The sequence below is a fragment of the Apium graveolens genome, chromosome 9 (genome assembly GCF_009905375.1).
Source record: "Apium graveolens cultivar Ventura chromosome 9, ASM990537v1, whole genome shotgun sequence".
Taxonomy (NCBI): Eukaryota; Viridiplantae; Streptophyta; class Magnoliopsida; order Apiales; family Apiaceae; genus Apium; species Apium graveolens.
Genome location: NC_133655.1, coordinates 32,568,318 through 32,586,716, shown reverse-complemented (window position 1 = coordinate 32,586,716; position 18,399 = coordinate 32,568,318). Strand labels below are relative to the sequence as shown.

The 18,399-nt window shown below is 39.8% G+C and overlaps 1 protein-coding gene and 1 non-coding gene across 2 annotated transcripts; one reads left to right on the top strand and one right to left on the bottom strand.

Moving 5' to 3' along the window:
• Nucleotides 1–12,204: 12,204 nt before the first annotated feature.
• Nucleotides 12,205–12,311, top strand: LOC141687953 (small nucleolar RNA R71). The gene has a single exon (XR_012561427.1). It is a non-coding gene; the product is annotated as a small nucleolar RNA R71 (small nucleolar RNA).
• A 2,471-nt stretch (nucleotides 12,312–14,782) lies between these two features.
• On the bottom strand, nucleotides 14,783–17,663 carry LOC141685191 (uncharacterized). The gene is made up of 5 exons (XM_074490307.1): nucleotides 17,558–17,663; nucleotides 16,327–16,881; nucleotides 16,185–16,242; nucleotides 15,655–15,938; nucleotides 14,783–15,546 (listed from the first exon to the last, which is right to left on the bottom strand). The coding sequence occupies exons 1-5, from the start codon at nucleotides 17,661–17,663 to the stop codon at nucleotides 14,783–14,785; spliced, it is 1,767 nt and encodes a 588-aa protein (XP_074346408.1).
• Between the last annotated feature and the right edge of the window lie 736 nt (nucleotides 17,664–18,399).

Genomic DNA, 18,399 nt, shown 5'->3' with positions numbered 1-18,399 from the left:
ACTCCAGCAGACCCAGCGCAAGCACGTGGGAAGCGTCCTGTGTCTTCCCGTTGATGTTGTAGCTGCTATAGCTGCAGAGGTAGATCTATTGTAGATCAGACCATCTACTTTTGAGAATCAATTATGTATAATTATAACTTGTGGCAGATAATGGCAATTAACTGTAAATTTATCAAGTAATCATTTTGGGTTGTAATAACTTTTAAATTGTGGATTCAAAGACTTGTACTTATTTAAATTTCATCTCTGAGACTATAACGGGTTGTGGTGTGTGTTAGTGTGGGGTCACAGCATAAGGTTATTTATTAATTAAGTGAAGTGATATTGTGGAAAGAAAGACCGTGACGACCCGGATCCCCGACCCCGGATCTGGGGGTGTTACAGTGTCAAGGGGCAGAACGTGTGAAAAGGGCGAAAGTTCAAACATTGAGAACTGAGTTCAAATGATGAGCATGAAAGACAATGAGCAGCTTGACAAGTTATATCTTAGGTTGAATGGCATGGTGATAAACTTAAGGGTTCTGGGAGAAGAGATGAAAGAATCCTATCTGGTAAAAAAATTGTTGCGTGCAGTGCCGTCTAGATTTCTCCAAATTGTATCAACCTTGGAATAATTTGGAAATTTAGAGACTCTATCAGTTGAAGAAGTGGTGGGCTCTTTGAAGGCCTGCGAATAGATTATGAAAGGGAATGTAAATGGAGAATCGAATGAAGAACAATTGATTCTTACAGAAGAAGAGTGGAAAAAGTGTGTGAACAGTGAGGGTAAATAACTACTCACATGAGAGGATTGGTTGAAAAGATCTGGCAAAATATAAGTTTCAGTTATCTAACTAAGATTGAAGAGACATCAAAAACGCACATTAACATTCAAGTATGAAGGAAATGATCGAAGCTTTATCTATAAGAACCAGTGTTTATTTATAGAGAGGAAAGTGTATTTCTATATTTCTATCATTGTGTTTCAGTTAGTTACTTCACAACTAAGTCTATCTGATTATATATAGGTGATGTAAGTCACTAATTCTGTTACGCCTACGTGGCAGCTATGACAGGCTGTTTAAATAAACAGAGACCATGAGCTGTGCTGAGATGGAATGTACAAGCTGATAGATTAACCAATACCCCCCTTCAAGCTGGGAGATGGCGAGATGGTGTGTGACAGCGACATACCCAGCTTGGAAAGCAAATCTTTAAACTGAGGTGAAGGTAATATCTTGGTGAGAATGTCTGCTAGTTGGTGCTGAGTAGGAAGGTAAGAAAGTTGAAGTAAACCCTCGAGGACTTTGTCACGAGTAAAGTGACAATCAAGTTCAATGTGTTTAGTGCGTTCGTGGAAGACCGGATTTTTGGCTATGTATAAGGCGGACTGATTGTCACAATGAAGAGTAATTGGTTTAAGATTGGTAACACCAAGCTCTTCGAGAAGATGAACTAACCAGGTTACCTCTGAAGCAGCAGAGGCCATTGCACGATACTCAGCCTCTGCTGAGGAACGAGACACGGTCGATTGTTTTTTTGACTTCCAAGACACTGGAGAATGGCCAAAAAGCATGATATAGCCCGTAATAGATTTTCTAGAATCAACACAAGATGCCCAGTCGGAGTCCGAAAATGCTTGAAGAGTCAGAGAAGATGCAGCATTGAGTAAAATTCCTTGGCCAACTGTTTGAGCCACATAGAGAATAGTGTGACAAAGAGAATCAAAATGAGACTGTCTAGGATTCTTCATATATTGACTCAAAGTCTGGACAACATAGGAAAGATCCGGGCGTGTATTTGTTAAATAATTCAATTTGCCCACGAGAGAATGATAATACTCTGGATGAGAATATAAAGGACCTGTTGTAGCTGAAAGTTTCAAATGTAATGGTAATGGTGTCACGGTTGGTTTGGAAATATCGAACGTGCAATCCCTTAAAATATCTCGAGTAAATTTTCGCTGAATTAGGATTATGCCATTCGTAACATAACCTACTTCAAGGCCCAAAAAATAATGAAGAATACCTAAGTCCTTGATGCTAAAGACATGATCCAAATGAGACTTGAGGTCGTTAATTTCCTGAGAGTTATCACCTGTAACGATAATATCATCGACATAAACAGCAACAATGGTGATAGTACTAGATGACCTCTTGATAAACATACTATAGTCATTCCGTGACTGAATATAATCTAAAGAAATTAATTCACTGACTAGCTTTTCAAACCACTTACGAGAGGCTTGTTTTAAACCGTAGAGAGATTTTCGTAAACGACAAACCTGTTTAGCCTTATGAGGAACACCCGGAGGGACTTTCATATAGACCTCTTCACTAAGATCGCCATGAAGAAAGGCGTTGTTTACGTCTAGTTGAAACAAAGGCCATTTACGGTTAGCAGCAAGTGCAATAAGGCAACGAACAGAACTCATTTTGATAACAGGCAAAAATGTTTCGTCGTAATCAATACCGTGTTGTTGAGTAAATCCTTTGGCGACCAAACGTGCTTTGCAGCGTTCCAAAGACCCATCAGCATGTAATTTGGTCTTGTAGACCCATTTACACCCAATGGGCTTCTTACCGAGTGGCAAGTCAACGAGATCCCATGTGTGGTTAGAATTGAGTGCGGTAATCTCCTTATTCATAGCATCGACCCATAATGGGTTAGCAGAAGCCTCTGTGTAACTAGTAGGTTGAATAATAGATTCATGATGAACCAGAAAAGCCTTGTGATAGGAAGGCATATCATCATACTTTACCAGATTGCACCAGTGAGATGAATGAGTTTGTATCGTGGCAAGATTACAATGATAAGAGTGAAGGTAGGCAGGTGGTTTTTTAATGCGTGTAGATTGACGAACTTCCGGAACAGAACTAACAACAACATCATTCTCAATAGGAGAAGAATGATTAGTATCAACAATGGAATGAGATGAACTATGCAGAGTCAATAACTGTATTGGAATGATCAGGAAAATTAGTGTCATGTATAGGAGTTGTGGTGATAGAAGAATTAGATAATGTTGTGACATTGTCAAAGTGAGATGGGTGTATAATAGTAGTGACAGTAGGAAGAAACATGGATGAAAGATAATGAGATTTGGATTGACTGGATAATATATGATAGGGGAAATGATGTTCATAAAACACGATGTCTCGAGACACAAATATCTTAGAAGTTGATAAATCAAGTACTTTGTAGGCCTTTTGATGAGGGGGATTGTTAGGGCGAAAACATGCACTAATATTCACGCAAGTATACGCGTTCGCAAGTAATATAGAATACTTTCTAGTTCGTTCCCTTAGAGACTCAGACTAAGTTATTGTCTAATTAAACTCACTCACCAATGTATGATTACTTCTCAATGTTAAGATAACACTTAAAATTGTTGATTAAATATTAATTATAATTAACTACTTAATTAACCACTTAACTAACACTTCAATTTATCAATAATAAAACACTCATGAGATCACAACTTCATTATTACTTCCTTCTATAGCCATTGTTATTACCTTTAGCATGTGACAGTGATGATATTAATCGAATAACACGAAACTGATAAAAGCCAACTTTCATTGTACTAATACCATTCTACCAAACATCCACAATTAAGATAGAAGTTGAATAGTCATCAATTATGTTAAGTTCCTATATGTCTACAGAAATTGACAACACAACGATTTAAGCACAAGTTATTCCTTTTGATTACATAGGGCAAATAAAACTGTTAGAGTTACCCACTAATCATGCACAACGTACATGAACCTATGCTAGCATGGCAAGTTCTAAATCTCAAGATCCACCGTCGCTTCACAAGAGATTAACACCCTATCTTATATGTTCGCGACGCACATAAGACGAATACGCACAACCAATACTAGATATCATGCAATCATCACACACTAAAGTATTAAACAATTAACTAAAGAATTTCATAATAAATCCGTTGAAACCCCATGATCACTATTAGCCCATAATAGAACTTATCGCCATCATGGGTTCATATGAAATCATGATAAACAACACAAGAAAATAATAACTAAACTAATTATATTAAAACAGAGTACGTCACAAGAGTAAATAAGTCAAAGCAAGAAAACTAGCATCCAACGTTACAACGAAACAAGAATCACAAGAATATATGCTTCCTCTTCGTTGTGGTGTGCTAAATCGGTCTTCTTCCTTATCTCCTTCGCTTCTTGCGCAAAATATAATCTAAAACATAATCTCTTTTTTTTCTCTGTGAAAACGTCTCAAATCTACTTATATAATAGTCCCATAAAACTCAGATTACATAGAAGTTGGAAGCCAAACAGAAGTAGAAGTCTAAAATAATTTATCCTTTTCCCCGACCCTGCGCGGCCGCTCAGCATTTCTGCGCGGGCGCGCAAGGCTGCTGCGCGGCCGCTCAGCATTGCTGCGCGGGCGCGCAGGACCCTACTGGAAAAAATCCAGGTTTGCTCTGTTTCTTCGCCGTAATCTGCCCGTTCTTTTCCTCTCGCAATGGTGAACACATGCCAAGGCTTATTCTTGATGAAACCTCCTCCGAAATGCAACTAATACCCTGAAATGCATAAACACTAGAAAAACGCATCAAATACACAAAATACTTGATTTCAAGACACCAATTTAAGCCATTTTAAGACGTTCTAAGTGGTATAAAATGCCGCTTATCACACCCCCAAACTTAAATCGATACTTGTCCTCAAGCGTCACAGACTCAAAACAAATAAAAATATGCATGAATGCAATCTATATGAAAATGCAACGATCCCCCTTACTATAATTAACCAACCAAATTGTCACATCTCAACGAATGCAGTTAGACAACTAAAGATCAATAAACTCATGCAAACGGACATACAGCCAGAAACGTGGTGTGTGCAAATGCTTAACAGATATACTTCGGAACTAGACCAATTACTATGACTAGACTATCTTCAAGGCAATCCTACGATTATACAAAGAATAAAAATTCTAGGCACAAAGTGATATACAACACTACAAGAACTCTGGAGCTTACTACGGAATTGTGCTTTTTATTTTCAACTCAAATGCTTATTTGACCGTGCAATGAGTGAGGTCCACAAAAGACTTATACAATGGTATCCATGTAACGAGCGTTAGGTTAGCGGATCCCAGACTCTAAAAGCCTTAGGTCACTAGGCACAAAGTCCCCTAAGAACTTAATAACTCGAATACCAAAGAGCCCACTCTTGATCAATTATGCAAATTTTTTTTTTCTTTTCTGAGCAAGTGCGTTTCGCTCCATCTTGCTCAACCCTAGACTACTCGCATAACATGCGAGCCGGCTACTAGCCATTTGACGCATAGCCACAACTAGCAACAAATTCCATTTTTACTCCATTTTTTTTCTTTTTCATGCCTTTACCACTAAGAACCTATTATCAAATTCTAAGCATAATAAATAGATTATCCTCGAAAATAATCAGATCATAACAACAATCTAGCCCTTAAGCATTCTCTAAGACTTAGTGAAAATACAAGTGCTTCTAGCATGCATATCAACCTACACAACTTAATATCACTTTAATGCTATCACTACACTCGCATCAATATCACAATTCAGTCGATAAATCATTGCAAAAGGGATCATGGTATATGCATGAGCTATATGATATGACAAACAAATAAAGCTATATAAAAAAACTATATGGCAAAAATTATGCAACTAGATGAACTAACTATCATGAATATGCAGCTATATGACACACACAAAATATTCCTTAACTACCACCCCCAAACTTAAAATCTTCACTGTCCCCAGTGAAGGTAGTAGAAAGGAACACAGGGTATACCTACTCGGAGTCATCATCATCATCACCCTCAGTGGGTGGAGTATCAGGCGGCGGGTATGCAGAGTCCTCACCAAAAACTGGCCACTGGATATCAGCTCCAAGGCCTCGAAAAGCAGTCCCTAACGCAAGAGTGAGCTCCTGAGCAAACCTGCTCTGCGTCTCATACATGGCATCCATCCGCCGTGAAAGCCTCCTATACTGGGCATCACCCATCCCAGCACCCTCCTGAGCTCTCGAAGAACCAGCCTCACCACGCCCTGGCCTAGCCATAGTAGCACCTCGTGCTGGACGCCCTCCTGGAAGACGATAACCCAGCCCATACTCCTCAGGCTCACCACCGGTCCACTCCTGCATCCCATTCAGAGTGCCAGAATCTATCGGAGCTGCTGGCAACTGCAACTGCTCATGAGCCGGCCAGTTCACTCCTACTGCTCGGCATAGCTTCGTAACCGTGGATGCATAAGGGATGTTCATATGCTTTGCTCCCCTCAAAAACTTCAGAATTCCTTGGTAGATAAACTCACCAAGGTCCACATAGTATTCCTCATTCAGAATTCCCCACAACAACTGTGCTCTCTCAACTGTGACCTCGTGTGCATGTGAAGAAGGCAAAATATTAGCACATATAAATGCATTCCATACACGGGCATACCTGTTCATGGCGATTGCCGGAAAGTGACGATACTCATTATTGGCTGGACTGCGGTTCCAAACTGTGCCCGGTCGACAGAGAGTCGCACAAATCAAATCCAAGTCAAAATCCTCAGCAGTCTTTTCATTCCAGTTCTCCTCCTCGGGCTTCCTCTCTCGCTGTCCAATCACACGGCGAATCGCCGCAGGATGATAATCAACCGTCAGCCCACGAACTACAGAAAACCCATTCTTTTCAGCCTTCGCGTTCGCGTAGAACTCGCGAACAACACTCATCGGTACTGCTTCGGGTGACTCACAAAAAGCTATCCACCCCTTCTCTGCAATCATGGGCAACAACTCACCATCCCTCCCTGATGGTAAAAACCCCCTCTCCTTCAGAATCGGCTTCCCCAACAGCCTAGTGTACTCCTCCTCCGCAGCTCTGTCAGTTAACCGAGGCCTTGCAGCAGTACCCCTTGATGAATCAGCAGTAGGAACTATGCTGCTGCTGTCAATAGTGCATGCTCTCTTGGGTGCCATTGATTTGTGAATAAAAGTGTGTAAGAACTGATTTTTGATGTTTATGAGAGGGTTTAAGTGTAGGAAGTTTGTGGGAGATATGTAGGATAGGTGTATGTATATATAGGGTGTGGAGTAGGTTAAATTAGATTAGGAGTGGGGTTGAGGGATAAAATCATGGGGTAATGGGAAAAGAATTCGTGGGTTTATGGGCTGTGATGGGTTTTTGTGTTTTTGTTTTTTTTTTTTTTCTGAACCGTAAAAAATTTTCTGGAACTCGACCCCTGCGCGGTCGCTCAGCATTTCTGCGCGGGCGCGCAGCAAGCTGCGCGGGCGCGCAGCAAGCTGCGCGGGCGCGCAGAGGGTCTCTGGAAAAATTTTTTTCAGCCCCTTTTTTCTGATTTTTTTGTGTTTTTGGATAGGTTATTAACTTCTAAGGGTTCCTGTAACAACAATTCATGGGTTGCCTCCCACGCAGCGCTTCTTTTTCGTCATTAGCTTGACGTTCCGTACCTTTCTCAAGTAGTCAACAAAATGGCACTAACCACCTCTCGGTTTGCCATGTCCCCATAGTAGTGCTTCAACCGCTGACCGTTAACCTTGAATGCTTGGTCCGAATCATTCTCAAAAATTTCCACCGCTCCATGTGGAAACACAGTTTTGACAATAAAAGGTCCAGACCACCTTGATTTCAACTTCCCAGGAAAAAGTCGGAGCCGAGAGTTGAATAACAGAACTTGTTGCCCTGGCACAAATAACTTAGGATGTAGCTTCCTATCGTGCCACCTCTTCACCTTTTCCTTATACATTTTGTTATTCTCGTACGCTTGCAGTCGAAATTCATCAAGTTCATTAAGCTGAAGCATTCTTTTTTTACCAGCTGCATCTAAATCCAGGTTCAATTTCTTCAATGCCCAGTAGGCCTTATGCTCAAGCTCCGCCGGTAGATGACATCCCTTACCGTACACCAACTGAAACGGTGACATCCCAAGTGGAGTTTTGTATGCTGTTCTGTAAGCCCAAACAGCTTCATCGAGCTTTAAAGACCAATCCTTCCTTGACGGACAAACAACCTTCTCTAGAATGCGCTTTATCTCTCTGTTAGACACTTCCGCTTGACCATTTGTTTGCGGATGATAGGCAGTAGCTACTCGATGATTCACATTATAATGCTGCATCATAGAAGTGAACTTACGGTTGCAAAAATGCGATCCTTCATCACTTATGATTACCCGAGGCGTTCCAAACCTTGTGAAAATTTGCTTATGAAGAAAATTTAGTACTACCTTTGCATCATTTGTCGGTAAAGCTTTAACTTCGACCCATTTTGAGACATAATCGACTGCCAGCAAGATGTACTGATTATTACAAGACGAGATAAAAGGCCCCATGAAATCGATTCCCCACACATCAAAGACCTCGACTTCAAGCATCACATTTAATGGCATCTCATCCTTCCTTGACAAATTTCCCACTTTTTGGCAACGATCACACCTTAAAACAAACTGATGAGCATCCTTGAACAAAGTAGGCCAGAAAAAACCTTCTTGCAGAAGCTGCCGTCTTCTCACCTCCATAGTGTCCACCATAAACCGTGGAATGGCAGTCTCATAATATCCCCTCCGTCTCACAGAACGGGATACATCTCCTGATGATCTGGTCAGCTCCCTGTCTAAACAAATATGGTTCATCCCACATATACCACTTCACCTCATGCAGAAACTTCTTCTTTTGAGTGGATGTCAAATTAAGCGGCATTATATTGCTGACAAGATAGTTTACAATATCTGCAAACCATGGTTCTTCCTCCTGAATTGCAAACAACTGCTCATCCGGAAAAGATTCATTGATTAACGTCCTATCTTGTGAAGTAGAATCGGGATTCTCCAACCTAGAGAGATGGTCAACTACTTGATTCTCAGTACCTTTTCTATATTTGATCTCTAACTCAAATTCTTGAAGTAAAAGCACCCAACGAATGAGTCTCGGCTTCGAATCCTTCTTAGAAACCAGATAGCGAATAGCTGCATGATCAGTGAATACTGTCACTTTCGTACCAAGCAGATAAGATCGAAATTTCTCAAAGCCAAAGACTATAGCCAAAAGCTTATTCTCAGTAGTGGTGTAGTTCAATTGGGCCCCATTTAAAGTCTTACTCGCATAGTAGACCACATGGAAGAGATTTTTCTTGCGCTGTCCCAGAACTGCACCTACCGCATAGTCACTCGCATCACACATCATCTCAAACGGTTCTATCCAATCTGGTGCTGTAATAACTGGTGCCGTGATCAAACTCTCCTTGAGAGTCTCGAATGCTGCCAAACATTCATCATCAAATTTGAAAGGCACATCTTTCTCAAGTAAATTGCACAACGGCTTAGATATCTGTGAAAAGTCCTTGATGAATCGCCGATAAAAACCCGCATGACCGAGAAAACTACGGATTCCTTTCACCGAATTAGGTGGGGGAAGATTTTCAATGACTCCCACCTAGGCCTTGTCCACCTCCAGACCTTTGCTAGAGACCTTATGCCCAAGGATAATGCCTTCACGTACCATAAAATGACATTTCTCCCAATTAAGCACCAAATTAGTTTCCACGCATCTTTTGAGTACGGCGCACAGATTATTCAAACATTCATCATATGAGTGTCCAAAGACGGAGAAGTCATCCATGAACACTTCGACGTTATTTCCAATCATGTCAGAGAATATAGCCATCATACATCTCTGAAAGGTGGCCGGGACGCCACATAACCCAAACGAAACTCTACGAAAAGCAAATGTGCCAAATGGACAAGTGAAGGTAGTCTTTTCCTGATCCTCTGGTGCAATACAAATCTGATTATAGCCGGAATAACCATCCAAAAGACAAAAATACTCATGTCCCGCCAATCTGTCAAGCATTTGATCAATGAATGGGAGAGGGAAGTGATCCTTCCTTGTGGCTTTGTTCAATTTTCTATAATCCATGCATACTCTCCATCCTGTAACTGTTCGAGTAGGGATGAGCTCATTCTTTTCATTTGCGACCACAGTGATACCTCTTTTCTTAGGTACACATTGCACGGGGCTCACCCACGAGCTGTCAGAAATAGGATAAATGATGCCTGCATCTAGCCATTTCAGAATTTCTTTCTTCACCACCTCCTTCATGATCGGGTTCAGTCTTCGCTGATGTTCCACAGTTGGCTTACTACCTTCCTCTAACAGAATTTTATGCATACAATATGAAGGACTTATCCCCTTGATGTCTGCTATGGTCCATCCTATAGCCGATTTGAATTCTCTCAAAATCCTTAAGAGCTTGTCTTCCTCACTACCTGAAAGGTCAGCTGAAATAATAACAGGTAACGTAGATGAATCACCTAAAAAAGCATACCTCAAGTGTTCAGGTAATGGTTTGAGCTCCAAGGTAGGTGCTTCCTCTATTGATGGTTTGAGCTTCCCTTCAGCATTCTTAAGGTCAGAAGTACCAAGAGATTCAAATGGTATGTCGAGCTTTCGCTTCCATGGAGAAGCGTTCAGATATTGTAATTGCTCGTTGCTATCTTCATCATCGCTGTCAAAATCCCCCACTAAGGCCTTTTCCAATGTATCAGACATTAGCATGTGATCGAGTTCTGAAGTAACTACGGAATCAATCACATCCACTTTTAAACACTCCTAATCTTCTGTAGGGAATTTCATTGCCTTGAATACGTTGAAGGTCACATCCTGATCTTGGACCCGCATAGTAAGTTCCCCTTTTTGCACATCTATCAAGGTACGACCAGTAGCCAAGAAAGGCCTTCCCAAGATTATGGGAATCTTCTTATCTTCCTCAAAATCCAGAATAACAAAATCTGCAGGAAAGAAGAGCTTATCCACCTTGACGAGCACATCCTCAACTATGCCCCTTGGGTAAGTAATGGAACGGTCCGCCAATTGTAGCGACATGTATGTGGGTTTTGGATCAGGAAGATCCAGCTTTTTAAAGATCGACAAGGGCATCAGATTAATGCTTGCTCCCAAATCACAAAGGCACTTATCAAAAGTTAGATTGCCAATGGTGCAAGGAATGGTGAAGCTTCCTGGATCTTTCAGTTTTGGTGGTAACTTTTGCTGCAGAACAGCGTTGCATTCTTCCGTGAGAGCAACGGTTTCAAGGTCATCCAGTTTCACCTTCCTTGAAAGAATAGTCTTCATAAACTTCGCATAACTAGGCATTTGTTCCAGAGCCTCAGCGAAAGGTATATTGATGTGAAGTTTCTTGAACACCTCCAGAAACTTCCCGAACTGTCTATCCAGCTTTTGTTGCTGCAATCTCTTAGGAAAAGGTGGTGGAGGATAGAGCTGTTTCTCCCCTGTATTAGCCTCAGGCAGAGTGTGTTCAACAGTAGTCTTCTTTGGTTCCGCCACTTTCTCCTTTTGCTTAGATTCTTCATCTCTAACTTCAGCTTCGACTTCTTTTGCCTTTTCAGCATCAGCTACTTTTCCAGACCTTAAGGTAATAGCCTTGACTTGCTCTTTAGCTTCCTTCCTGCCTGGTACTTCCGTGTCACTGGGAAGAGTGCCAGGTTGACGATTGAGCACTACATTGGCTAATTGACCGATTTGATTTTCCAAGGTCTTGATAGAAACCGCCTGACTCTTGCACAACAGCTTAAGTTCCTCAAAATCAGCACTAGTAGGTGCAGCTGCACTTCCCTGTTGAGGATATGATTGCCTTGTAGCATACTGCTGTGGTTGCTGGAATCCAGGTGGGTTAAACTGTTTACTCATTCCTTGCTGATATGGTGGCTGAATAGCATTCTGATTATTTCCCCAGCTGAAATTTGGATGATTTTTGTTGTTAGGATGATAGGTTGCTGGCACAGGCTGCTGTTGTCGCTGATAATTATTCACATACTGAACAGATTCGTTGATAAGAGAACACTGATCCGTAGCATGAGAACCTGCACAAAGCTCACAAACCATAGCTATTTGATTAACTCCATACATAGCCAAAGAATCAACCTTCATTGATAGCGCTTGGAGCTGGGCTACAATAGCGGTGGCTGCATCAACTTCCAGAATACCTGCGACCTTGCCTGACGTCATCCTCTGAGTTGGGTTTTGATGCTCGTTTGCAGCCATTGTCTCTATAAGATTATACGCCTCAGTATAGCTTTTAGCCCATAAGGCTCCTCCAGCTGCTGCATCGAGCATGGGCCGAGATTGGGCCCCCAAACCATTATAAAAACCAGTGATTACCATCCAATCCGGCATTCCATGATGTGGACATTTTCTCAACATTTCCTTGTAGCGTTCCCAAGCCTCGCACATAGATTCTGTAGGTTGCTACGCAAACTGAGTAAGAGCACTTCTCATAGCAGCAGTCTTTGCCATTGGATAAAACTTCACCAGAAACTTTTGCGTAAGATCTTGCCACGTAGTGATAGACCCAGCTGGTTCAGAATGTAACCAGTCTTTAGCCTTATCCCTCAGTGAGAATGGGAAAAGCCTCAACTTGATAGCCTCATCAGTCACACCATTATACTTAAAAGTGCTGCAGATCTCGACAAAATTCCTTATGTGCATGTTGGGGTCTTCAGTTGCCGCTCCTCCAAAAGAAACAGAATTCTGCACCATCTGAATAGTGCCCGGCTTGATTTCAAAGGTGTTAGCTTGAATAGCCGGATGAAGGATGCTTGACTGAATGTCATCAATTTTAGGCCGAGAAAAATCCATAAGAGCTGGATCAGCTTAAACAATACGATCTCCCATGTTTACTGGTTCTTTCTGCTCAGTTCCTGAATCCGAATCCTCAAAATCTAACTTCTCCGGAGTATCAAGAACTTCGTCTTTCTCCTCAGCTGTATCTAAGGTCCTCTTGCGAGCACGAGAACGAGTTTGCATAAACGCTTGCTAAAGTACCTGAAACACAACCGAAAAGAGTAATTAACTACTACGTCCTAATCACTGAGTCCTAATGACCAATGATGGTAAGTACATAAACTAAACAAATACGCCGAGTCCCCGGCAGCGGCGCCAAAAACTTGTTAGGGCAAAAACATGCACTAATATTCACGCAAGTATACGCGTTCGCAAGTAATATAGAATACTTTCTAGTTCGTTCCCTCAGAGACTCAGACTAAGTTATTGTCTAATTAAACTCACTCACCAATGTATGATTACTTCTCAATGTTAAGATAACACTTAAAATTGTTGATTAAATATTAATTATAATTAACTACTTAATTAACCACTTAACTAACACTTCAATTTATCAATAATAAAACACTCATGAGATCACAACTTCATTATTACTTCCTTCTATAGCCATTGTTATTACCTTTAGCATGTGACAGTGATGATATTAATCGAATAACACAAAACTGATAAAAGCCAACTTTCATTGTACTAATACCATTCTACCAAACATCCACAATTAAGATAGAAGTTGAATAGTCATCAATTATGTTGAGTTCCTATATGTCTACAGAAATTGACAACACAACGATTTAAGCACAAGTTATTCCTTTTGATTACATAGGGTAAATAAAACTGTTAGAGTTACCCACTAATCATGCACAACGTACATGAACCTATGCTAGCATGGCAAGTTCTAAATCTCAAGATCCACCGTCGCTTCACAAGAGATTAACACCCTATCTTATATGTTCGCGACGCACATAAGACGAATATGCACAACCAATACTAGATATCATGCAATTATCACACACTAAAGTATTAAACAATTAACTAAAGAATTTCTTAATAAATCTGTTGAAACCCCATGATCACTATTAGCCCATAATAGAACTTATCGCCATCATGGGTTCATATGAAATCATGATAAACAACACAAGAAAATAATAACTAAACTAATTATATTAAAACAGAGTACGTCACAAGAGTAAATAAGTCAAAGCAAGAAAACTAGCATCCAACGTTACAACGAAACAAGAATCACAAGAATATATGCTTCCTCTTCGTTGCGGTGTGCTAAATCGGTCTTCTTCCTTATCTCCTTCGCTTCTTGCGCAAAACACAATCTAAAACATAATCTCTTTTTTTTTCTCTGTGAAAACGTCTCAAATCTACTTATATAATAGTCCCATAAAACTCAGATTACATAGAAGTTGGAAGCCAAACAGAAGTAGAAGTCTAAAATAATTTATCCTTTTCCCCGACCCTGCGCGGCCACTCAGCATTTCTGCGCGGGCGCGCAAGGCTGCTGCGCGGCCGCTCAGCATTGCTGCGCGGGCGCGCAGGACCCTACTGGAAAAAATCCAGGTTTGCTCCGTTTCTTCGCCGTAATCTGCCCGTTCTTTTCCTCTCGCAATGGTGAACACATGCCAAGGCTTATTCTTGATGATTCCTCCTCCGAAATGCAACTAATACCCTGAAATGCATAAACACTAGAAAAACGCATCAAATACACAAAATACTTGATTTCAAGACATCAATTTAAGCCATTTTAAGACGTTCTAAGTGGTATAAAATGCCACTTATCAGGGATAGCCCACAAATACACAAGGTCTGGTATGAGAAGAAAATTTTGTGCGAGTATGTTTAAGTGAAGAAACATAACACAAGCAACCATACACACGCAAATTATCAAGAGAAGGAGTTGTCTTGAAAAGTATGCAATATGGTGTACTATTATTAATGCTCCTAAGGGGCATCCTATTTATCAAATATGTAGCACATAAGATGGACTCACCCCAGAAATGAGCTGGTAGATTGGACTGAAATTGTAATGCTCGGGCAGTTTCTAAGAGATGGCGATGCTTCCGCTCTACAACTCCATTTTGTTGTGGTGTGTAAGTACAACTAGTTTGATGTATAATACCTTTGGATTAAAGAAATGATTTCAGAAACCCTTCAGTAAATTCTTTAGCATTATCTGAATGTATAGCTAAAACCTTACAGCAGAATTGATTTTCAGCATACGCAATAAACTTGGAGAGGACAATTGGAACTTCAGATTTGTATCTAACCAAATGTACCCACGTATAACGGCTGTAATCGTCAACTATAGTAACAAATTGATTACAATTGTTATGATTCTTAACCTTGTAAGGTCCCCATACATCAACATGTAACAATTCAAAAATAGCAGAACTTTTTATACTACTAATAGGAAATGAGTTCCTAGTTTGCTTAGCTTTGGGACAGATTTGACAAAGTGAATCAGTAGCATCTTCTTGCACTTTATAGGTAGGATGAATCAACTTTAAGTTGGAGAAAGGAACATGTCCCAAACGAAGGTGCCATAGCTTTGAATCATCTGAAATGCTGAGATATGCAGCCGAAGACTGGAAGAACTGAGGAGCTGAGACAACATGTTGAGGGGTAACAGTATATAAACCAGTGTGGATTTCACCAAGAAGAAGTGGTGGATTCTTCCGAGAAGGGTCCTGAAGATGACATTGTGTTGCAGAAAATATAACATTAGAATGCATATCTTGACAGAGTTTACGGACTGACATCAACCTATAATTGAAAGTAGGGACGAGAAGCACATTGGTCAATGTGATTTTATCATTTAAAATCACTATTCCAACATGTGTTACCCTAATTTTACTTCCATCTGGTATAGTTATGAAACTGTTTGTCTCAGCTATAGGATTAAGAGTAGAAAAATCATCTTAATAAGGACTGATATGATCTGTAGCCCCACTGTCTAGAAACCATTCTTTAGTAAATGAAGACAATAAGCACATTTTACCTGCAAGTAAGGCATGTCCATTATGATTCTGAATATCTTGATCCCTGTCTATGAACTTCTGTTTTCCAAGTAATTCAATCAAATGATTGTGTTGATCCATGGAAATAGGAGGAACAGAGGTAGAAACACTGGTAGAAACAGAATTGGAGTTAGAAACCAATTGATCATCAGTATGATTAGGACTCTGATCAGACATATTAGCATTCTGAGAAAATGCAGCTATTTTCCTTTCCCTAGGTTTGAAACCAGGTGGAAACCCATGAATCTTAAAACATCTTTCAATACTGTGACCATTGATTTTGCAGTTTGTACAATAGTAAGAACTCCCCGGTTTTCTGATGAATTGAGATTGGAAATTAGAATTCTGATGTGAAGAAGTAGGATATGATTGCTGATTAGAGAATTGCTGCTAAAATTTAGCACTAGAGTAATTGCCATTAAACCTTCTTCTATCAGCAACAAATGCCAAAGCATCATTCTGAGAAGTCTGATTTGATACTTCCTTATGATTTTCTTCCTGAACTACTAACCTGTAAGCTTGTGTCACATTCAGCATTGGGGTCATCATTAAGATATTTCCTCTTACAACTGAGAAATTATCATTCAGTTTCATAAGGAACTGAAGAACTCTTTATTCTTGTTGCATTTTCTGAATTCGTCCTGTCAAATTACAGGAACATTTCTCACAAGTGCAAGTAGGCAGGGGATATGCATCATCCAAACTATCCCATAGGGTTTTGAGTTTTGTATAAAATTCTGAAACAGTAAGTTGTCCTTGATGTAGTTCAGATAACTTTTGTTCTAGAGAAGAGATTTGAGGCATTGAAGCATAACCAAATCTTTCCTCTAAATCTCTCCATATAGCTCTAGAAGTTTTAAGAAACAAAACACTCCTAGCTATGTTTTCATCCAAATTAAACAAGATCCAGGAGATAACAAGGTCATTGCAGCGTTGCCAGGCCTTATACTCATCAGAAGAAACATCTTCAGGTATACTAATTGTGCCATTTACAAATCCTAATTTGTTCTTAGCAGACAAAGTTAACATCATACTCCGCTTCCAATTATTAAAACCTTCTCCAATAAATTTGACCGAAACAAGCTGATTAGTGCAAGAATCAGAGGGATGAATGTAGTATATACTCGATGGATCTTGATTTGTCTGATTAACTTGATTTGTGTGTGTAGTTGATGAATCAGCCATAACTTTCAACAATTGTTGTTTTACTATGACTCAATTTGCAGAGATTAACAAGACAATAACAAGCTTCTCAATTAATCGGCGATATCAAAGTAACTTGACAGAGATCAAAAAACAATCAATCAGGAAATTAGGGAGAGATCAAACAATCGAGAAGACCGGAAGAAAATCGGCACAGATTCAACAGAACGATGATAAGAAATAATCGATCGAGTGTATTTTCTTATGTCAACTAATCGAATATCAACATTCAAAGATTATGTAACAATAAATCATAGATTGAATTAGAAAACACCTATTTTAAGATGAACAAGACGTTTAGCAGCTTAATCAATCAGAGATCTTCAACAGACACATCAATTTCATCACAAATCTTCAACAACGATCAACAAGGTAATGAATTTCAGCAGAAATTCGATCAATACCGCTCTGATACCATGTAAGTTTCAGTTATCTAACTAAGATTGAAGAGAACATCAAAAACGCACATTAACATTCAAGTATGAAGGAAATGATCGAAGCTTTATCTATAAGAACCAGTGTTTATTTACAGAGAGGAAAGTGTATTTCTATATTTCTATCATTGTGTTTCAGTTAGTTACTTCACAGCTAAGTCTATCTGATTATATATAGGTGATGTAAGTCACTAATTCTGTTACGCCTACGTGGCAGCTATGACAGGCTGTTTAAATAAACAGAGACCATGAGCTGTGCTGAGATGGAATGTACAAGCTGATAGATTAACCAATACAAAAGAAATTGTGACAAGAGCAATCTGAAGTGCTACAATTTCTCTGCGTATTGCCATTTCGCTGCTGAATGTTGAAAGCCCAGAAGAAACAAGGAAGAAAAGGAGGAAGTCAATATGGAAAGGCTTGAAGACGATGAGCCATCAGTGCTTCTGGCAAAGTATGACAAAAAGAATTTAGGTGATACTTGTTTGACTGAAAAGCAGTTAATTCTATCAAAAATGACCAAACTACAAGGTGAATCCAACATGTGGTACTTAAAGAACGGAGCGAGCAGCCATATGACGGTTTTTAAATCTAAATCCACAGAATTGAATAAGAAAATCTCACGTGTGGTGAGCTTTGGGGATGGTTCCACCATGAAAATTGAAGGAAAGGGATATGTGTCATTTGTTTGGAAAAATGGAAAAACTCGTACCCTTAATAATGTATATTATATATTTCAACTCTAAGGAATAATATCATAAGTCTTGGGCAGTTAACAGAGGAAGGGAATCAAATTGCAATAGAAGGAGAACTGTTGTGGGTATACGATAGTCAAGATAAACTACTCCCAAAATAGTCTTTACAAAATTATTATTAATACTGTAAAGTCCAAGTGTCTTTTGTCAAAGCAAGAAGAAGAATCGAAATTGTGGCACATGCGCCTAGGGCATGCGAACTACAATGCATTGTCTCTAATGATTAAAGATAAAATGGTGAACGGGATTGTTATGGATAAAAAGCTAATGTTATTATTTGCTATATTTATTACTAAGATTCGGGAGCTCAAGGCCTTTAATGGCTGCTCTCGTG

Excerpts from the sequence above, each read along its gene's own strand:
- LOC141685191 (XM_074490307.1), bottom strand. The coding sequence starts at position 17,663 with ATGGCAATACGCAGAGAAATTGTAGCACTTCAGATTGCTCTTGTCACA. Across the intron at positions 16,882-17,557 it reads CCATCTCAGCACAGCTCATG|TAAAACAACAATTGTTGAAA; the intron begins GTCTCTGTTTAT and ends ATTGAGTCATAG. Across the intron at positions 15,939-16,184 it reads AATGTGACACAAGCTTACAG|TATTGAAAGATGTTTTAAGA; the intron begins GTTAGTAGTTCA and ends CAATGGTCACAG.